Source organism: Silene latifolia, chromosome 10 (assembly GCF_048544455.1).
Source record: "Silene latifolia isolate original U9 population chromosome 10, ASM4854445v1, whole genome shotgun sequence".
Taxonomy (NCBI): Eukaryota; Viridiplantae; Streptophyta; class Magnoliopsida; order Caryophyllales; family Caryophyllaceae; genus Silene; species Silene latifolia.
The window spans coordinates 63,875,307-63,893,253 of NC_133535.1; the positions used below are offsets into that span (position 1 = coordinate 63,875,307).

At 40.3% G+C, this 17,947-nt stretch overlaps 1 protein-coding gene and 2 non-coding genes across 3 annotated transcripts; 1 reads left to right on the plus strand and 2 right to left on the minus strand.

Annotated features, from left to right (window-relative positions):
• Positions 1–572: 572 nt before the first annotated feature.
• On the plus strand, positions 573–3,128 carry LOC141607677 (uncharacterized). The gene is made up of 4 exons (XM_074427031.1): positions 573–1,010; positions 1,059–1,274; positions 1,356–1,943; positions 2,307–3,128. The coding sequence occupies exons 1-4, from the start codon at positions 573–575 to the stop codon at positions 3,126–3,128; spliced, it is 2,064 nt and encodes a 687-aa protein (XP_074283132.1).
• Positions 3,129–7,950: 4,822 nt separating this feature from the next.
• Positions 7,951–8,057, minus strand: LOC141610245 (small nucleolar RNA R71). The gene has a single exon (XR_012528145.1). It is a non-coding gene; the product is annotated as a small nucleolar RNA R71 (small nucleolar RNA).
• A 9,017-nt stretch (positions 8,058–17,074) lies between these two features.
• LOC141610246 (small nucleolar RNA R71) lies at positions 17,075–17,181 on the minus strand. Its single transcript, XR_012528147.1, has one exon. It is a non-coding gene; the product is annotated as a small nucleolar RNA R71 (small nucleolar RNA).
• Between the last annotated feature and the right edge of the window lie 766 nt (positions 17,182–17,947).

Genomic DNA, 17,947 nt, shown 5'->3' on the forward strand with positions numbered 1-17,947 from the left:
CGTTGTAGACCGCGGTGAACCGACCATCCTAGTTGTTTCTCTCTTATTTGAAATCATTTATATTTACTTTCTTTTGTTTACTACCTTAGTTATTAGACAAACCCATTTCAAACCTCCAATTTGTGACTTGGACAGACTTGAATTGACATTTAGAATTACAAACAGCCTCCCTGTGGATACGATCCCGAGTTCCCTAGCTATATTAGTTAGAGACCAGTTGTTTATTTTTGGTAGGTATACGATTAGCCTGTCAAATTTTAGCGCCGTTGCCGGGGAGGCGACGCATTTTTCTATTTGTTTTATTTCAGTTTGTCTCTTGTCTCAAGGAACCTGTGTTCCTTGAGACCGTTTCTCACCTTTCGGTGCTAGTTTTGTTTATGCCCAGGTCTTTCAGGTCTGAACTCATACCCTTTGATCCAGAACCAGAAAGGACTCTTCGTGCTAGACGAAACTTTTGGAAGGAGATATATCAAGCAGAAGACTTAAGTACGCTTGATTTAGCTTACGCAACATTTCTTGCATAAAATCAATCTTTATAGGAAGACACGTCTACTTCTGCACCTACTACAATTATGCCGACTTTAGCAAGTCACTCTGAGCCCACCCTTGCCTCTATTCCCAAGGGATTCAAGCTCCCCACTTCAGACACGGGTACTTTTGAAATTCGCCCATCTTATATCAATCTGGTGGAGCGTAATTTATTTGGCGGGGGAGCTAGTGAGGACCCAGCTAAACATATGGAGAAGTTTGTTAATTATTGTTGCTCCGTTCCTTTGACTGCGGGGGTGACACAGGAGCAAGTTAAACAGACACTTTTCCCATTTTCCCTGCGAGATGATGCAGCGGAGCGGCTGCGTGACTTGGATATGGAAGCTCATGGTGTTACAGACTGGAATTCATTAGCTCTTGCTTTCTATAAGAGATACTTCCCACCCCAGAAGACTAATGCTCTTCGAAGCCAAATTACGAGTTTCAAACAAGGTCCTGCTGAAGACCTTCATGAGGCGTGGGTTCGTTTCAAATGACTAGTACGATCTGTTCCACATCATGGGTTTCAGGTCTGGTTTCTCTGTAACCAGTTTTACAATGGGCTATATGACGATCATAGGGCATTACTTGATTCAGCTGCCAATGGGAGATTCCAGGACAACACTAATGATACCAATGCCTGGAAAATAATTGATCAGATAGCTGCTCACACAGATGAGTATGGTAATCCAAGAGGTAGCAAAAGAGGAGGCGGTACGGATAGTGCAATTGCAACTCAGTTAGAGGCTTTAACCGCCCAGATTGCCGAACTAAAGACAGCCCAGTCCTTAGGAAATCTGTAGACAGTTAATGCTTTGTTTCAACAGGAGGTCCCATGTGAGCGATGTGGTACACATGGCCATGTTGCAGCTGGGTCTATGAGTGCTTTAGAACAAGTTCATGCCTATCAATCTTTCAAGCAAGGTACTCCGTATTCCAATTTCTTTGCTAAGAGAAATCAGAATGGGTTCCAACCTACCCCGCCTCATGCCAATCCTTACATCATCCCTCAAAATCGTGGTAATCAACCACAAGGGAACTTTAATAGGCCGCCTCAACAGCAATTTCAACAGATGCAGCCTTGTCCTCAGGCTCCAAACAGTGATATGTCGGACATTAAAGCTATGTTACAACAACAAATGGCTGCTTCACAAAAGCAGGAGGCTTTAATCGCTCAATTGTTGGCTCACAATAAAGTCTTGGACACTCAAATTGCCCAGCTATCGAGCCAAAACACAAGTAGGCAGCCGGGTGTGTTGCCGTCTAAGCCTAATAAGCCTCATGAGACCGTTAATGCGATACATCTTCGAAGTGGTCTTACATATGATGGACCAGAGATGTCCCGGGTGAACAACGAGGTTATTATTGAAGATCTGGATGTTGATGCGGAAGATGAAAGTGCTGGCGAAGTGGCTGTAACGTCTGAAAAAAGTCGATCGACTGAAAAAAGTGGTCGATCGACTAAAACAGCAGAACAGGACATTGACAAAGCTGAAAAAAGTCGATCGACTAAAAAAAGTGGTCGATCGACTGGTCCTTTTAGTCGATCGACAAGCCAAAGTGGTCGATCGACTAATTTATCAGACGGAGTTGCTAATTCGTCGTCTACTGCTTGTAAAACGCCTTCAACTGCCGATAAGGCGTCCATTTCGGATGAAGGGAAGAGTAAAGCTATCGAGCCACCTATTCCGATTAAGCTTCCTTTTCCGGCCCGATAATTGAATACGAAGATTAAGTAGCAATTCGGGAAGTTTTTGAAAGTTGTGAAGGATCTACAGGTAACGGTACCTTTCACTGAACTTATTACTCAAATTCCCTCATATGCTAAGTTCGTGAAAGAGATTCTGTCTTGTAAGAGGAGTTTTGATGAGGTAGAGACTATTGTTTTTACTGCGGAGTGTAGTGCAATCCTACAAAATAAGTCTCCACCTAAATTGGCCGACCCAGGTAGTTTTTCCATCCCCTGTTTTATAGGCACCCATACTATTGATAATGCTTTGTGTGATTTGGATGCCAGCATCAGTGTCTTACCCTTGTCCTTAGCTCAAAAGATAGGTTTGACTGAGTTTAGATGCACAAATATGATTGTCCAAATGGCAGACCGTTCCCTGTCGCGTCCATTACGGATCCTAGAAGATGTTCCTGTGCGGGTAGGGAAGATCTTTATACCCTTCGATTTTGTTGTTTTGGACATTCCTGAGGATACCCATACCCTTATTATCTTAGGGAGAACGTTCTTGCACACTGCTGGTGTAGTTATTGACGTAAGAGCGAGGACTCTGACATTTAAAGTGGGGGGTGAGACACTAACCTATACCCAGTCTAAAGTCCGTAGGGCTCCTATGCAAGTTGTACCTTGCCATGTGGTAGTTGATAGTCCTACAGTTGAGTCCTGTTTTGCCATTACTGTCCCACTTCTGCCCCATGCTGGGAGCAAGTTGGAGGACCGTGCTTTTGTATCTTCTTTTGCAGGACATGACAGGTTGAGCTACCAGGAGGATTTGGGAGGTGGACTTGGTGCGTTGGGTGCATTTTTTGAGGCTGGAAATGCTGATTATAGTGGACGGAGAGAAAGTCCCTTGTCGCGTGCAAAGAAGTAACAGCCAGAGGCTAAGTGTTGTGAGGAGGCCTATGCTGCGGGACGATCTTCTATCTTCAAAGCCAAGTTTGAGTGGTGGCCCAAGCTCAAGAATGCTGAGGGAACTTCATTTAGTCAGCGGCCAAGCTGTGCGCCGCCTGATTGTTGACGACTTATGAAGTAAGGTCGAGCAGGACCTCAAAAACCAGCGCTGATCGGGAGGCAACCCGGATGGAATAAGCTTTGTTTTAACAAAGGACATTTTAGTTTAGTTTATTGTTTGCTTTATTTGCGTTGTAATTAGAATTTCTTTCCGTTTGGTACTGAGACAATTGGGACACGTGCTTTGGTTTATGTTGGGAGATATGTGCATTATTTTCAGGTGCATTGGCAAAGAGGCGAGTCGTCTTGGCAAACTAAGCATGAAAGAAAAGTTTGTGCCGCGTAAAAGGTGCAGAAAAATAGATCGACAAGTTGTTTTGGTCGATCGACTGGGGCTGTTAGTCGATCGACGGGTGATGTTGGTCGATCGACTTTTCCCTGGAAATCAGCACGTTATTTAAAGAGAAGATGATCCCGATTTTGCTGTGGGTGATGAATAGTGGGTGCTGGCCACGACCTCCCTTGTTGTTGGAAGGTTTGGGGAGGTCATGTTTTGCTCTCCATTGTGAGTCTCCGTTTCCTTTAGCTTGCTTTATTAGTTTTCATTTTGTTGTGCATTTTACCTTTCCCAATTTTTCTCTGCTGGTGTTGTTTGCTGTTGAGCACAATGGGGGCTTTGTGCATTTTGGTTTGGGGAGGGTATGCATTTGTTTGCTCATGCATTGTTTTTGTTGCATTTCAGTCACATATTTACTGCATTTCCGCTTGCATTGTTCTTTCTTTTCATATATCAAAATAAAATAAAATTAAATTAAAAAAAAAAAAAACAGAAAAAAAATGCAAAAAAAATCAAAAAAAATCAGCATGTTTTAGTTATGCATTTAGGATAGGAACGGTTGGATAACCATGATAAAATCGCATCTGTGTTCTCTTTACTAGCCTAAGCCTTGCATTGCCAACACTTTCCATGTACAAACGGTGCATAATCTACGAGTTGTGGTTGATTTTAGCTGAACAAATAGACTTGACTTGAAGATTTTGGCAACCTACTTATAATTTCTAAGGATTAGAGCCTATAAACTGGCGACATCTATGACCAGTTTCATGTAGAATTGTGAGTAGTACTCGTTGCATAGCATGTAACATCAATTTGCATAAGTATGAAATTCAATTGCTTTTTGCCTGCTTACATTCGGGTTAGTGGCCGGTGTCACATGTTGGAGAGTGCTTATAATTTCCCTTTTCTTTCATTATTACCCATTAACTCCACATTTAGCCATATTTGCCTTTTTGACCCCTTAGGTACATCCAAAATCTAGCCTGCCTTGTCAAGCTAGCTAGTGTTTGCTTCCGCGGGTATAATCATTAATTGTGTTAATTTGGTTTGCTTTGAACGGTTGGGAGTTGGTAGCCTTGAAGGAAGGAGCATGAAAAAAATACATGACAAGAAAAAAAAACGAAAAAAAAAAAAAAGAGAAACGAAAAAAAAAAAAAGAAAAAAAGAAAAAAAAGAAACTTGAAAAAAAGAGAAGAATATTTTTGCTCCTATGTTTCATTTATATCATATGAGGAGTCATGGTTTCATTTGCTAAGTGAGTTATTTGCCAAATGAAGGCAACTGTGCTTATTTTTGATGGATTCGGAAGCAGGCAATTGTCATTTTGGTTTTGTCTAGGTTGCTAGCTTGGCTATCACCTCCGCACATCCAAAAATGTTTTGCCTCTTCTTACCCATTGCCTCACTTTACAATACTTTGTAAGCACTCGGCATGTGACAGGACCTCGTTTGGTTGGAATGTATGTGTACGGTAGCTAGAATTGTCTATCATACTAGATTGCACGCATGTTTATGTGGATCGTAGTTTAGGTGAGCGACTATTTTTCTCTTTTTCTCTCGCACAAATATATGCTTGCCCTTTGCTTTGTTGAGAGATGGGCGACCCGTGAGAGTCCGATTTTTACAAGTCTTGCAAGGTCGACGATTCAGAAAACTTCATCCTTGATATAACTCGATTGTATTGATTTTGTACCTTGTTGTTGGCTAGTATGCATTAAATCGGTTTGGGCATGTTAGGAGCATAGCTAGCTCTGAGCTTGTCCATCGTTCCCTTTAGTTTATTTCTTGTGTATAGTCTTTGCTTGCTTGGGGACAAACAAGGGTTTGGTTTGAGGAGGTTTGATGCATGCCTATTTCATACATTTACTTTACTCATTTACGCGCATTTCTATGCTTATTTAGTAGCGACTGGATACTATTTGATGTGACCATAATTAGAGCATATTTAGTCCCCAAATTAGCCTTGTTCTCATGCTTTTTAGTGCATATTTGGGTCATTTATTGTCTTTAGTTCTTTGTTTTGCATATTCTTTGAGGTTTTGATCCCTTGGTAGGAAAGGAGTGCAAACCTTGCATTTTCATGGCAAAACGAGACTAAATTGATTGAATTCAATGACCAAGCATCAAGGAGAGACAAGATTAGAAGGCCTTTGTACATACTATAGTAGATGGGCAATGATGAGAAAAGATCCTTGCATCCCCGAGGAAATCCCCAAGGATCTTATGAAGAAAAAAGGAAGAAAAGAAGAAGAAAAAAGACTGCACAGCAATCCGTGAGTCTTCTCCAGAAGACGCCCGTCTCCACCACCACAATCTGTGCGTCTTCACTCCAAGACGTCCGGGCAGCAGCTCCAGAAGACGCCCGTCTTCTCCACAAGACGCCCGGGCAAAGACCACCGAATCCGCCCGTCCCGTGCTAAAGACGCCCGGATTCTCAGGCAGCCTCATTTCGTCTTCTTCAAGCTTCAAGGAAGGATGCACATCTTTTTCTAGAGACCGGAGTCTCCCTAGAGACCGGAGTCTTTCCAAAAAGACCGGCGTTTCCTTAAGTAGGGACTTAATCGTCATTTAAGCCCTTAGTTAACCCTAATTCATCCACCTAATCCCCACTATAAATACCTCATTAGTCTAATTAGAAGAGCATGTTCTTCTTAGCAATCTTTAGTGTAGTTAATATCAATCAAATCTCTCTTTAATATTGTAATCAACAATTAATCAAGTTTTAATACAAGTTTTATTTCCTTAATCTCTCTCTTGTTCATCCTTTATTTTGGGTAATTGAAGATTATTTGGGTTATTATTGGGAGATTGACAACCTCTCAATCAAGCATCAAGTACTTCTTTTATTCTTTGCTTTATTATTAGAATCATTAGTAGGTATAATTCTCTTAATCCCTCTTTAATTATTGTAAATCACTTTCATTTATTCATCATGTTTCACTTTGTTGGTATGATTGACAACCTTGCTAGCATGTTCAACATGATAACGAGTGAGTAGTTCCTTAGCTAGGGTTAATGGGTAATTAGGGGAAACCAACATGGGGAATGATTCATGCTTAAATTAATATGCTTTCATAGTTTATTTGCTTGCTTGTTGTGATCTCAACTCATGCACATATTATGTTTGATGAAATGTGAGCCTATGAATCCTTGCATTTTTTACCCATCACCTATCTTTTCAATGAGACTTGTAAGACATAAACCAACTCGAGTCTCATTAGACCATGCATGTTGTTGAGTAGGGAAGACTAAGTCGACTTGTAGGTGTTGTACAATCTAATCGATTCGGCTCCGGGACCCAAACTTTCCTAGGATTGTAAGATATAAACCAACTCGATCCATCACAACAATCATTGCTTGCTTATAATTTGAGAACATGTTTGTATGATCAATTCCCATGAATCCCCTATGACCCCATGACACCCTAGTGCTTCTTATCAATTGTTTACATCCCTTTTAATTCATCTTGCTTGTTTACTTTCATTGCTATTTAGTTTAGTGATCTTCTACATCAACCCCAATTGTGACACCCCTAAGACACCACTAGTTGCAATAGAAATCTCATCTCAATTCCCGTCCCTTGGGATACGACCTTTACTTGCCTCTTTATTAATTGTAGAGTTGTTGGTGAAGTTATAAATTGTGTTTTGGTCTAGGTGCTCCTAACGACAAGTTACCGAAAAGACATAGTCCCGACCAAAAATGGCGCCGTTGCCGGGGACGGTGTTAACTTGATTTAGATTTTCTTACATTGTTATTAGTTGTGTCTTTCTTTGCTTTGGGGAAGTAAAACTCCTCAAGGTTTGTTCTAATTGTTTTCGAGTTGTTTGATATTTTGCATGTCTACAAGGTCACAAGGTGACTTGTTACCCTTTGATCGTAAAATTGAAAGAACTTTGACAACCAATAGAAGACTTGCTAGGAGAAATTTGAGAGGTATTGGTGAGGTTGTAGATATTCAACCAAATACTATTGAGTTCATCAACCCTTTTGCAAGAGAAGGTGAGGAGAACCCAACACAAAATCAACCCACAATGCCTAAGTTTTCATCACATTCCGTACCCACCGAGGAGAACCTACCCAATGGTACTCCCACACCACAACATCTAACCGGAAATTTTATTGCCAAATCCGCATTTATCCAATTAGTCGGAAGAAGCCAATTTGGGGGGATGCCTAGTGAAGACCCTCATTCTCATATGGAGACTTTTTGTGACTATTGTGATGCGATTTCTCAAACCGGTGTAACTCAAGACCAAATTCGATGGGTCTTATTTACTTTTTCTCTAATTAGCACCGTGAAACAATGGTTGAAAGGCCTTGATAAGGCTACTCTCGGAATTGATTCTTGGAAAAAGTTGGCTCTAGCTTTCTACAAAAAGTTCTATCCACCGGAAAAGACTAACATGCTAAGAGCTCAAATCACGGGCTTTAAGTAAAGGGATGAAGAATCTTTGTATGAAGCTTGGGAGCGGTTCAAAGGAATTTGTCGCTCATGTCCTCACCATGGACTTAGCGAGTGGTTCTTGGTACAACAATTTTGGAACGGTCTTTATGAAGATTCAAGGAACATTCTCAACATGGGATTAAATGGAATGTTCACCGAAATTGATGACAATCAAACTTGGAACAAAATTGAGGAAATGGCGGTCCATAACTCACAATATAGTAGACCTCGCAAGGCTACTAGAGGAGGAAAGCATGAAGTGGACTCCATTACTCAATTGGGTGCTCAACTTAGTGCTCACATTGATACCATCAATTTGAAGTTTGAAAAAGCTATGGGTAGACTTGAAGAAGCCTCTAAATCACCAAAGCATCATGTTAATGCCATGACGGCATCTTCATCAATCCCAAGTGGGATATGTGAGAATTGTGGAACTTTGGGACATGACCAAAGTGAATGTAGGGGAACAAATGAACAAGTGAATGCTTTCCAAGCATACAAGAGTGGTACCCCTTATTCAAACTATTACAATGAAAACACCAAATTCCATCCAAATCTCTCATACAAAAGCCAAAATGTTCAAAACCCTCAAACAACATACACCCCACCTCCCATGAGAAACCAAAATCAAAACCCCTTTTACAACCAAAACCAAGGTTACCAAAATAAATCTCCATACAATCAACAAAATGACCAAGGTTTTGATGTTCAAAAAGCGGTCCTTCAAATGCAAAAAAATCAACAAGAGTTTTTCACTCAAATGCAAAAAGATAGTCAAGCAAAGGAAACCACCATCAATAATATCCTAGCTCACACAAAAATGTTGGAAACCCAATTGACTCAACTAGCATCTTCAAGCTCACAAAGACAAAAGGGGCAATTACCACCTCAAAGTAATCCCCAAGACATGAAACGGTTAGTGCCATTCACTTGAGGAGTGGTACAAGGTATGAAGCAATCAAGAAGCAAGTTGAGGGTGAAGTTGTGGAAGCTAGTGATAAAGAAGAAATTGTGCAAAACTCCAAGGATGGAGAACCATCAAAAGAAGAAATTTCAAAGAAAAATGAAGACAAGGTCAAGGAGAAGGAGCCCATTGTGATTAGACTTCCTTTTCCAAGTCGTCAAGCCAAGCCCAAATTTGATGACCAACTTGGAAAATTTATGGAAATTGTGAAGAATTTGGAAGTCTCAATTCCTTTCACGGAATTAATCAATCACGTGCCGGCCTATGCAAAATATATGAAAGACATCCTCACAAAGAAGGAGTCGATCCGGAAGCTTGAGACTATCGCCTTCACTAAGGTGAGTAGTGCAATACTTCAAGGGAGTTCACCTCCAAAACTCAAAGATCCGGGAAGCTTCTCAATACCGTGTACCATTGGCGACACCACGATCAACAAAGCCTTATGTGATCTAGGGGCTAGTGTGAGTGTTATGCCGTACTCGGTGAGTAAAAGGTTGGGGATGGGAGAGCTTAAATGCACCAATATCACACTCCAAATGGCCGATAGATAGACGAAGACACCATTAGGGATATGGGAAGATGTTCCCGTACGAATTGGGAAATTTTTTATCCCGGTGAACTTTGTCATTGTTGACATGGAAGAAGACTCCAACATTCCAGTCATTCTAGGAAGACCTTTCTTACACACCGCGGGTGCGGTGATTGATGTGAATCATGGAGAGCTCACTCTAGAAGTGGGAGATGAGAGCATAACTTTCAATCTTGACAAGACCATGAGAGCTCCCCGTTTGCATGAACCATGTTTTATGATTGATCATTATAGCCGGAAGGATGATAGGAAGAAGTCGGAATTTCAATGGAAGAAGAAAATTGAAGATGCTCCTTTCAAAGAGCAAGTGAATTGTGACAAAGAGAGCTTGAAAAGCTCACCAAAGTCAAGCAATGAAGAGGATGGCCTCATTGGCCAAGACAAGAAAGTGGGAGAGTTGTCTCTATCAACTCAAGAGATCTTTAGGGATCAAGTAGATGAAGTTTGTGGTCTTTGGGACGATGAGTTTGAAGGGATTTTCAATCCCTATATTAGTAATGCTATCGATCAAGACCGACAACAAGGGCAAAGATCTATTGAAGATCTTTATCATGATAATGAACAAGCTTTTGATTACTTCTTCAAGGTGTTGAGCAACATCAACAACACCTTGGGCATGCCCCCATGACATCTCACTAAGGATGAGAGTTTGGTGGAGTCCTCCCTAAACCACCATTTGTAAATATTTCTAACTCCCTAACTCGCATTTTAATTCTTATATTGCATTTTGTCATTCTTGGATTTTTATACTTTGATCAAGATAATTATCATTTTTGAGAGATGTGAGGGAGGGACTAATGATTTTAATTGATGTGTAGTGCTTTAGCTTAGTGTGGGGATAGCAATTGCCTAGGCTATTCATGCCTTAGTAGTGCCCCCACAATGAAGAACACGGGATTTTGAAGAATGAAAAATGACACGGGATATGCAAGTACACGGATGGAACTGAATCCGGGTAAAAGGGGCAGAATCCGAGCGTTTTATAGGGAATCCGCCCGTCTTCGGGCAACCCGGGCGTATTTGTCAAAAGACGTCCGTCCTTCTGAGCTGAGAATTTGAAATTTTGGGACTGTTGATAAATCCGAGCGTCCTGCAAGAAAAGACGTCCGTCTTTTTGGCTGAGAAAAACAAGAAAAATCACTGGAAAGGAATCCGCCCGTCTTCAGTGAAAGACGCCCGTCCCGCAGTTGAACAATCTGAGCGTCTTTACCAGAAAGACGCCCGTCTTTAGGCGAGAACTCTGAAGCCAAAACAGACAGAATCCGGGCGTCCCGAAGGAAAGACGCCCGTCTTCCCCCTGCAATTCAAATTTTTCGGGTCTTTTATAAACCCCATCCCCCATTCATTTCTTCATTCCTTCATTCAAAACACTACCCATAAAACCCAAAACTCAAAACCCTCATCCTCTCCATCACCAAAACAAGATTTCCTCAACCACATTCATCAAAATCAAATCAAATCATCCTTCTAACAAAAATTAATCACTCCTCTTTCAACAAAAATCAAACCAAGCACCAAAATCTTCAACCTTTGAGTCGATTTTTGAAATTATAAAGGCAAAGCCTTTCACCTTAAAATCGATTTGGGTATACTTGGAAATTGAAGATTTTCACTCTTTTCTTGGTTAAATCATCAATGGCAAGGACAAAAGGAGCAACAAAGGCACCTAAGGCAAAGGCACTCTCAACAAGACAAAAGAGTCTTCAAGCAAAGAAAGCCTCATTGGCTATGGTGATAGCTAGTTCAAACTTGGAAGTGCGATAACAACAACCTCCCTTGGAAGCAACAACTTCAACAACTCCGGAAATGGCTCAACTTTCGAACTATCCGGAGGTAATTTTCATCTCTAACTCCCATAGGGAAACATTTACCAAGTATGCTAGAAAATCCTTTCTATCCACCAAGTTTATTTGTGAAGATGCCTTAGATAAGTTGGGTGTCCTTGAGCAAACTAAAGCCTTCTTTGAAGCCATGGGGTTGGGCAAATTGTTTGCTACAAAAGAATTGACATACCCCTCCCTTACCTTAGAATTCTTGAGTTCTTTGAAAGTTACAAAGGTAGAGACTATGGAAAACATCGAGTTCCGCCTAGCTAATGTGAGTAGGCGCATCACCTTTGAGGAATTGGTTAAAGCATTGGGTCTTAGTGATTCACATAGTTATTTCAAGAATCCCGGAAAGTATGACCCCGCTCCTCTTTGGGAGGCGATTTCCGGAAGGAAATTTGAGAACTATCATGCTAGTCGCGCTACATTAGTTCACCATCCGGGCATTAGAGTGTGGCATAAGGTCATAGGGAATATCATCATTGCAAGAAAAGACACCAACCACTTTACCAAGCTCGATTGTGTTCTTCTTGAGTCGGCCTTAAATATTGGAAGGGAATTCACCAAGCCTTTTAATTCTCTAATGCTTTTGGTGGATAGATGGCTAAATGTTGATTGTGGGAAGCAAGGCACCACCGTTATTGTGAATGGAGGTCTAGTCACTCTTTTAGCTAAGTACTTTGATCCGAACTTCAACAAGGATAGCAAGTATGTGGCGAAAAAGGGGGGTCATCTCATTGATATGGATGCTATGATTAACAAGTACAAGTGGGTTACTCATAACCCTCTTGACACCAAGTATAGGTGGCTCACCAATGAGGCTAGATCTTTTACTTTGCCTTCTAAGATTTGTCGTTTGAGTGTCCATCGGACCAACTACCTCCTTCCCCTCTCAAAAGAAGCCGAATACATTATCCGACAACAAAGGGATGAAGTTGAAATGCCCTCCTCTTCCATTGTCACACCACCCTATCCTTTCAAGTACCAAGAGTTCAAACCTGAAGGTGTTGAAGCAAGCAAAGATTATATTACTCTTCTTATGCAAGAGATGCACAAGCAAGCTTTTAAGGATCGGGAAGATGCTTACTTAGCCCAATATCCACCCCTCCTTCATTTAGCTAGGCAAGGACTACTTGATCCTTCATGTCCTTTGCCTAGTTGGGCGGATAGGGAAGTCTTCTTTCCGAGTGCATCTAGGGGTGAGATTCCGGGTGACGATGAGGTTGTCGGTGATGCGGTTGTTGATAGCATTGATGAAGAGGCTAGTGAAGAAGAAGAAGAGGATGATGAACAAAGTGAACAAGAAAGTGAAGAAGGAAGTGGTGATGAGTCCACTTCTATTGAGGAAGATGATGATAATGATGATATGATGGAAGACTAGCAAGCTTTGGAGGCTCCTACCCTCTTGAGGTTTGTCTACTTCTTTCTTTGTTTTATTTATTTATATTGATCATGGTTGGAGTAGTCCTAGCAACATAGAGGTCTAACACCTCAGCCCCATTGAGGTGTTCTTATTTCATTGTTCCCACCTTTTGAAAATCCAAAATGACAAATTTAGTTTCATGCATTGCATCTTGTGTGCATGAACTACACCCAACCTTAGGACATTAGAAATAATGTCTAACTCGATTTGGGGAAGTACATGCATACGCAACGGGAGGTAATCTAAATTACGCTCCCCGTCATAAACAAAAAACCATGCATCATGTAGTGTAGATTAGTGTAGCTTGCATTTAGAGTAGAATTCATGCATCATGCTTGCATGATTTCCCATCATTTTGGCCATTGAGGACAATGCCCATATTAGTGTGGGGATGGGGAATTCTAACTTGACTCTTATTCAAAAATCCAAAAAATTGAAAATTTTCGAAAAACCATAAAAATTTGAAAAATTGAAAAACCAAAAACAAGTTCATTTCCTTTGTAGTATAGTCATATATATATTGTTGTATATATTGTGTTTGTTTTATCCTTGTTCACATTGATCGACTACGCCACATCCGAGATATGAGGATATTGAAGACCGCATGGTATGATCTTTCCAATCTCCTTTTTCCTCTTTATGTTAATGACTATGTGGCTTTATTTTGAATGATGCGGTATAACAATGTGAACTTAGGACTTGCATTTAGTGTATATGTCATATTAGTTGGTAGAATCATTTGCATTAGGATGTTTATATGCTAGTTGTATCATGGCATGTAGTTTGCATGTTAGAAAAATTTTGCGAAACCGTCTACTTGGGAAATTTGACAAGTGTATATAGGCCCTAGTAGATGCTTTTTCTTCTTAAGACTTTGCTTGTTAGAATACTCGTAAAACACCCTAGGATGTGTCATGCTAGTATCCTTTGATCCATGGATTAAGGCCTAGTCAAGAGTACCTTGTGGTGTGATAACTCCTTGGCTACCGTTTATTCCAAGGTGACCCTTGAAACCATGAATCCATCCATCATCCATGTTCTACCACATTTTTGTCATCAAAGGGAATGGGCACAAAAAGAAATCAATTTGAGTTCAATGAAATGAAAAGTGAAAGAAAGTTTGCAAAAAAATGCATCAAATGAAAAGAGGAGCAAAAATAGAACTCCTAAAGCTTCAAATATAAGCAACCCTCACTACATATGGGGTGACTTTGAAAATGTTCAAAAGAAATGGCAAATAAAGTGTTCTCAAATGTTATATGCCACAAGAAATTGGGGGGAAAAACAAAAACAAAAGCAAACTCCCAAAGTGAAACTCAAATATCTATCGATCCCTTTATCCATCGTATCCATTTTTGTGCATGGTAGAGAGGGGACGACCCTTCTTCTTGTCTAGGCAAGAGGGGGAATTCCGCGATCCTCCAGTGTTTCTAACACCATAGGGAGTCTATTCTTGACAAACACATTTAACGATTGAGGACAAAGGTACCCTAGCTTGACACAACTTGGAGGTGATTTATTGGTATCCTTCTAGGCTTAGTAGTTTGAAGAAATTGCATCTATGAAGGAGTGTGTACCCTTGAATTACTTTCCTTGTAGATAATTTCCGCCACTTAGATGAGGAAAGTGGCTATTCTTTTGTAGATGCATCCATTATTTGATTTTGTGTGCTTAATGTTTGGATGTGTCGCCATTTTGGCAAGACCCACCTTGCCTTGCAAGAAGGCATCCTACCTCATGGTTGTCTTATTGTGAGTTGAAGGGGCGGAGTGAGACCCGCTAATTGTCTCATATCGGCTATGTTATTAGGTTAGTTTAAATAATGGTCCTAGTCTTTGTCACCTCTTTACTCGGGACGAGCAAAGGTTTGGTTAGGGGATATTTGATGTGACCATAATTAGAGCATATTTAGTCCCCAAATTAGCCTTGTTCCCATGCTTTTTAGTGCATATTTGGGTCATTTATTGTCTTTAGTTCTTTGTTTTGCATATTCTTTGAGGTTTTGATCCCTTGGTAGGAAAGGAGTGCAAACTTTGCATTTTCATGGCAAAACGAGACTAAATTGATTGAATTCAATGACCAAGCATCAAGGAGAGACAAGATTAGAAGGCCTTTGTACATACTATAGTAGATGGGCAATGATGAGAAAAGATCCTTGTATGCCCGAGGAAATCCCCAAGGATCTTATGAAGAAAAAAGGAAGAAAAGAAGAAGAAAAAAGACTACACAGCAATCCGTGCGTCTTCTCCAGAAGACGCCCGGGCAGAGACCACTGAATCCGCCCGTCCCGTGCTAAAGACGCCCGGATTCTCAGGCAGCCTCATTTCGTCTTCTTCAAGCTTCAAGGAAGGATGCACATCTTTTTCTAGAGACCGAGTCTCCCTAGAGACCGGAGTCTTTCCAAAAAGACCGGCGTTTCCTTAAGTAGGGACTTAATCGTCATTTAAGCCCTTAGTTAACCCTAATTCATCCACCTAATCCCCACTATAAATACCCCATTAGTCTAATTAGAAGAGCATGTTCTTCTTAGCAATCTTTAGTGTAGCTAATATCAATCAAATCTCTCTTTAATATTGTAATCAACAATTAATCAAGTTTTAATACAAGTTTTATTTCCTTAATCTCTCTCTTGTTCATCCTTTATTTTGGGTAATTGAAGATTATTTGGGTTATTATTGGGAGATTGACAACCTCTCAATCAAGCATCAAGTACTTCTTTTATTCTTTGCTTTATTATTGGAATCATTAGTAGGTATAATTCTCTTAATCCCTCTTTAAATATTGTTAATCACTTTCATTTATTCATCATGTTTCACTTTGTTAGTATGATTGACAACCTTGCTAGCATGTTCAACATGATAATGAGTGAGTAGTTCCTTAGCTAGGGTTAATGGGTAATTAGGGGAAACCAACATGGGGAATGATTCATGCTTAAATTAATATGCTTTCATAGTTTATTTGCTTGCTTGTTGTGATCTCAACTCATGCACATATTATGTTTGATGAAATGTGAGCCTATGAATCCTTGCATTTTTTACCCATCACCTATCTTTTCAATGAGACTTGTAAGACATAAACCAACTCGAGTCTCATTAGACCATGCATGTTGTTGAGTAGGGAAGACTAAGTCGACTTGTAGGTGTTGTACAATCTAATCGATTCGGCTCCGGGACCCAAACTTTCCTAGGATTGTAAGATATAAACCAACTCGATCCATCACAACAATCATTGCTTGCTTATAATTTGAGAACATGTTTGTATGATCAATTCTCATTAATCCCCTATGACCCCATGACACCCTAGTGCTTCTTATCAATTGTTTACATCCCTTTTAATTCATCTTGCTTGTTTACTTTCATTGCTATTTAGTTTAGTGATCTTCTACATCAACCCCAATTGTGACACCCCTAAGACACCACTAGTTGCAATAGAAATCTCATCTCAATTCCCGTCCCTTGGGATCCGACCTTTACTTTCCTCTTTATTAATTATAGAGTTGTTTGTGAAGTTATAAATTGTGTTTTGGTCTAGGTGCTCCTAACGACAAGTTACCGAAAAGACATAGTCCCGACCAAAAATGGCGCCGTTGCCGGGGACGGTGTTAACTTGATTTAGATTTTCTTACATTGTTATTAGTTGTGTCTTTCTTTGCTTTGGGGAAGTAAAACTCCTCAAGGTTTGTTCTAATTGTTTTCGAGTTGTTTGATATTTTGCATGTCTAGAAGGTCACAAGGTGACTTGTTACCCTTTGATCGTGAAATTGAAAGAACTTTGACAACCAATAGAAGACTTGCTAGGAGAAATTTGAGAGGTATTGGTGAGGTTGTAGATATTCAACCAAATACTATTGAGTTCATCAACCCTTTTGCAAGAGAAGGTGAGGAGAACCCAACACAAAATCAACCCACAATGCCTAAGTTTTCATCACATTCCGTACCCACCGAGGAGAACCTACCCAATGGTACTCCCACACCACAACATCTAACCGGAAATTTTATTGCCAAATCCGCATTTATCCAATTAGTCGGAAGAAGCCAATTTGGGGGGATGCCTAGTGAAGACCCTCATTCTCATATGGAGACTTTTTGTGACTATTGTGATGCGATTTCTCAAACCGGTGTAACTCAAGACCAAATTCGATGGGTCTTATTTACTTTTTCTCTAATTAGCACCGTGAAACAATGGTTGAAAGGCCTTGATAAGGCTACTCTCGGAATTGATTCTTGGAAAAAGTTGGCTCTAGCTTTCTACAAAAAGTTCTATCCACCGGAAAAGACTAACATGCTAAGAGCTCAAATCACGGGCTTTAAGTAAAGGGATGAAGAATCTTTGTATGAAGCTTGGGAGCGGTTCAAAGGAATTTGTCGCTCATGTCCTCACCATGGACTTAGTGAGTGGTTCTTGGTACAACAATTTTGGAACGGTCTTTATGAAGATTCAAGGAACATTCTCAACATGGGATCAAATGGAATGTTCACCGAAATTGATGACAATCAAACTTGGAACAAAATTGAGGAAATGGCGGTCCATAACTCACAATATAGTAGACCTCGCAAGGCTACTAGAGGAGGAAAGCATGAAGTGGACTCCATTACTCAATTGGGTGCTCAACTTAGTGCTCACATTGATACCATCAATTTGAAGTTTGAAAAAGCTATGGCTAGACTTGAAGAAGCCTCTAAATCACCAAAGCATCATGTTAATGCCATGACGGCATCTTCATCAATCCCAAGTGGGATATGTGAGAATTGTGGAACTTTGGGACATGACCAAAGTGAATGTAGGGGAACAAATGAACAAGTGAATGCTTTCCAAGCATACAAGAGTGGTACCCCTTATTCAAACTATTACAATGAAAACACCAAATTCCATCCAAATCTCTCATACAAAAGCCAAAATGTTCAAAACCCTCAAACAACATACACCCCACCTCCCATGAGAAACCAAAATCAAAAACCCTTTTACAACCAAAACCAAGGTTACCAAAATCAATCTCCATACAATCAACAAAATGACCAAGGTTTTGATGTTCAAAAAGCGGTCCTTCAAATGCAAAAAAATCAACAAGAGTTTTTCACTCAAATGCAAAAAGATAGTCAAGCAAAGGAAACCACCATCAACAATATCCTAGCTCACACAAAAATGTTGGAAACC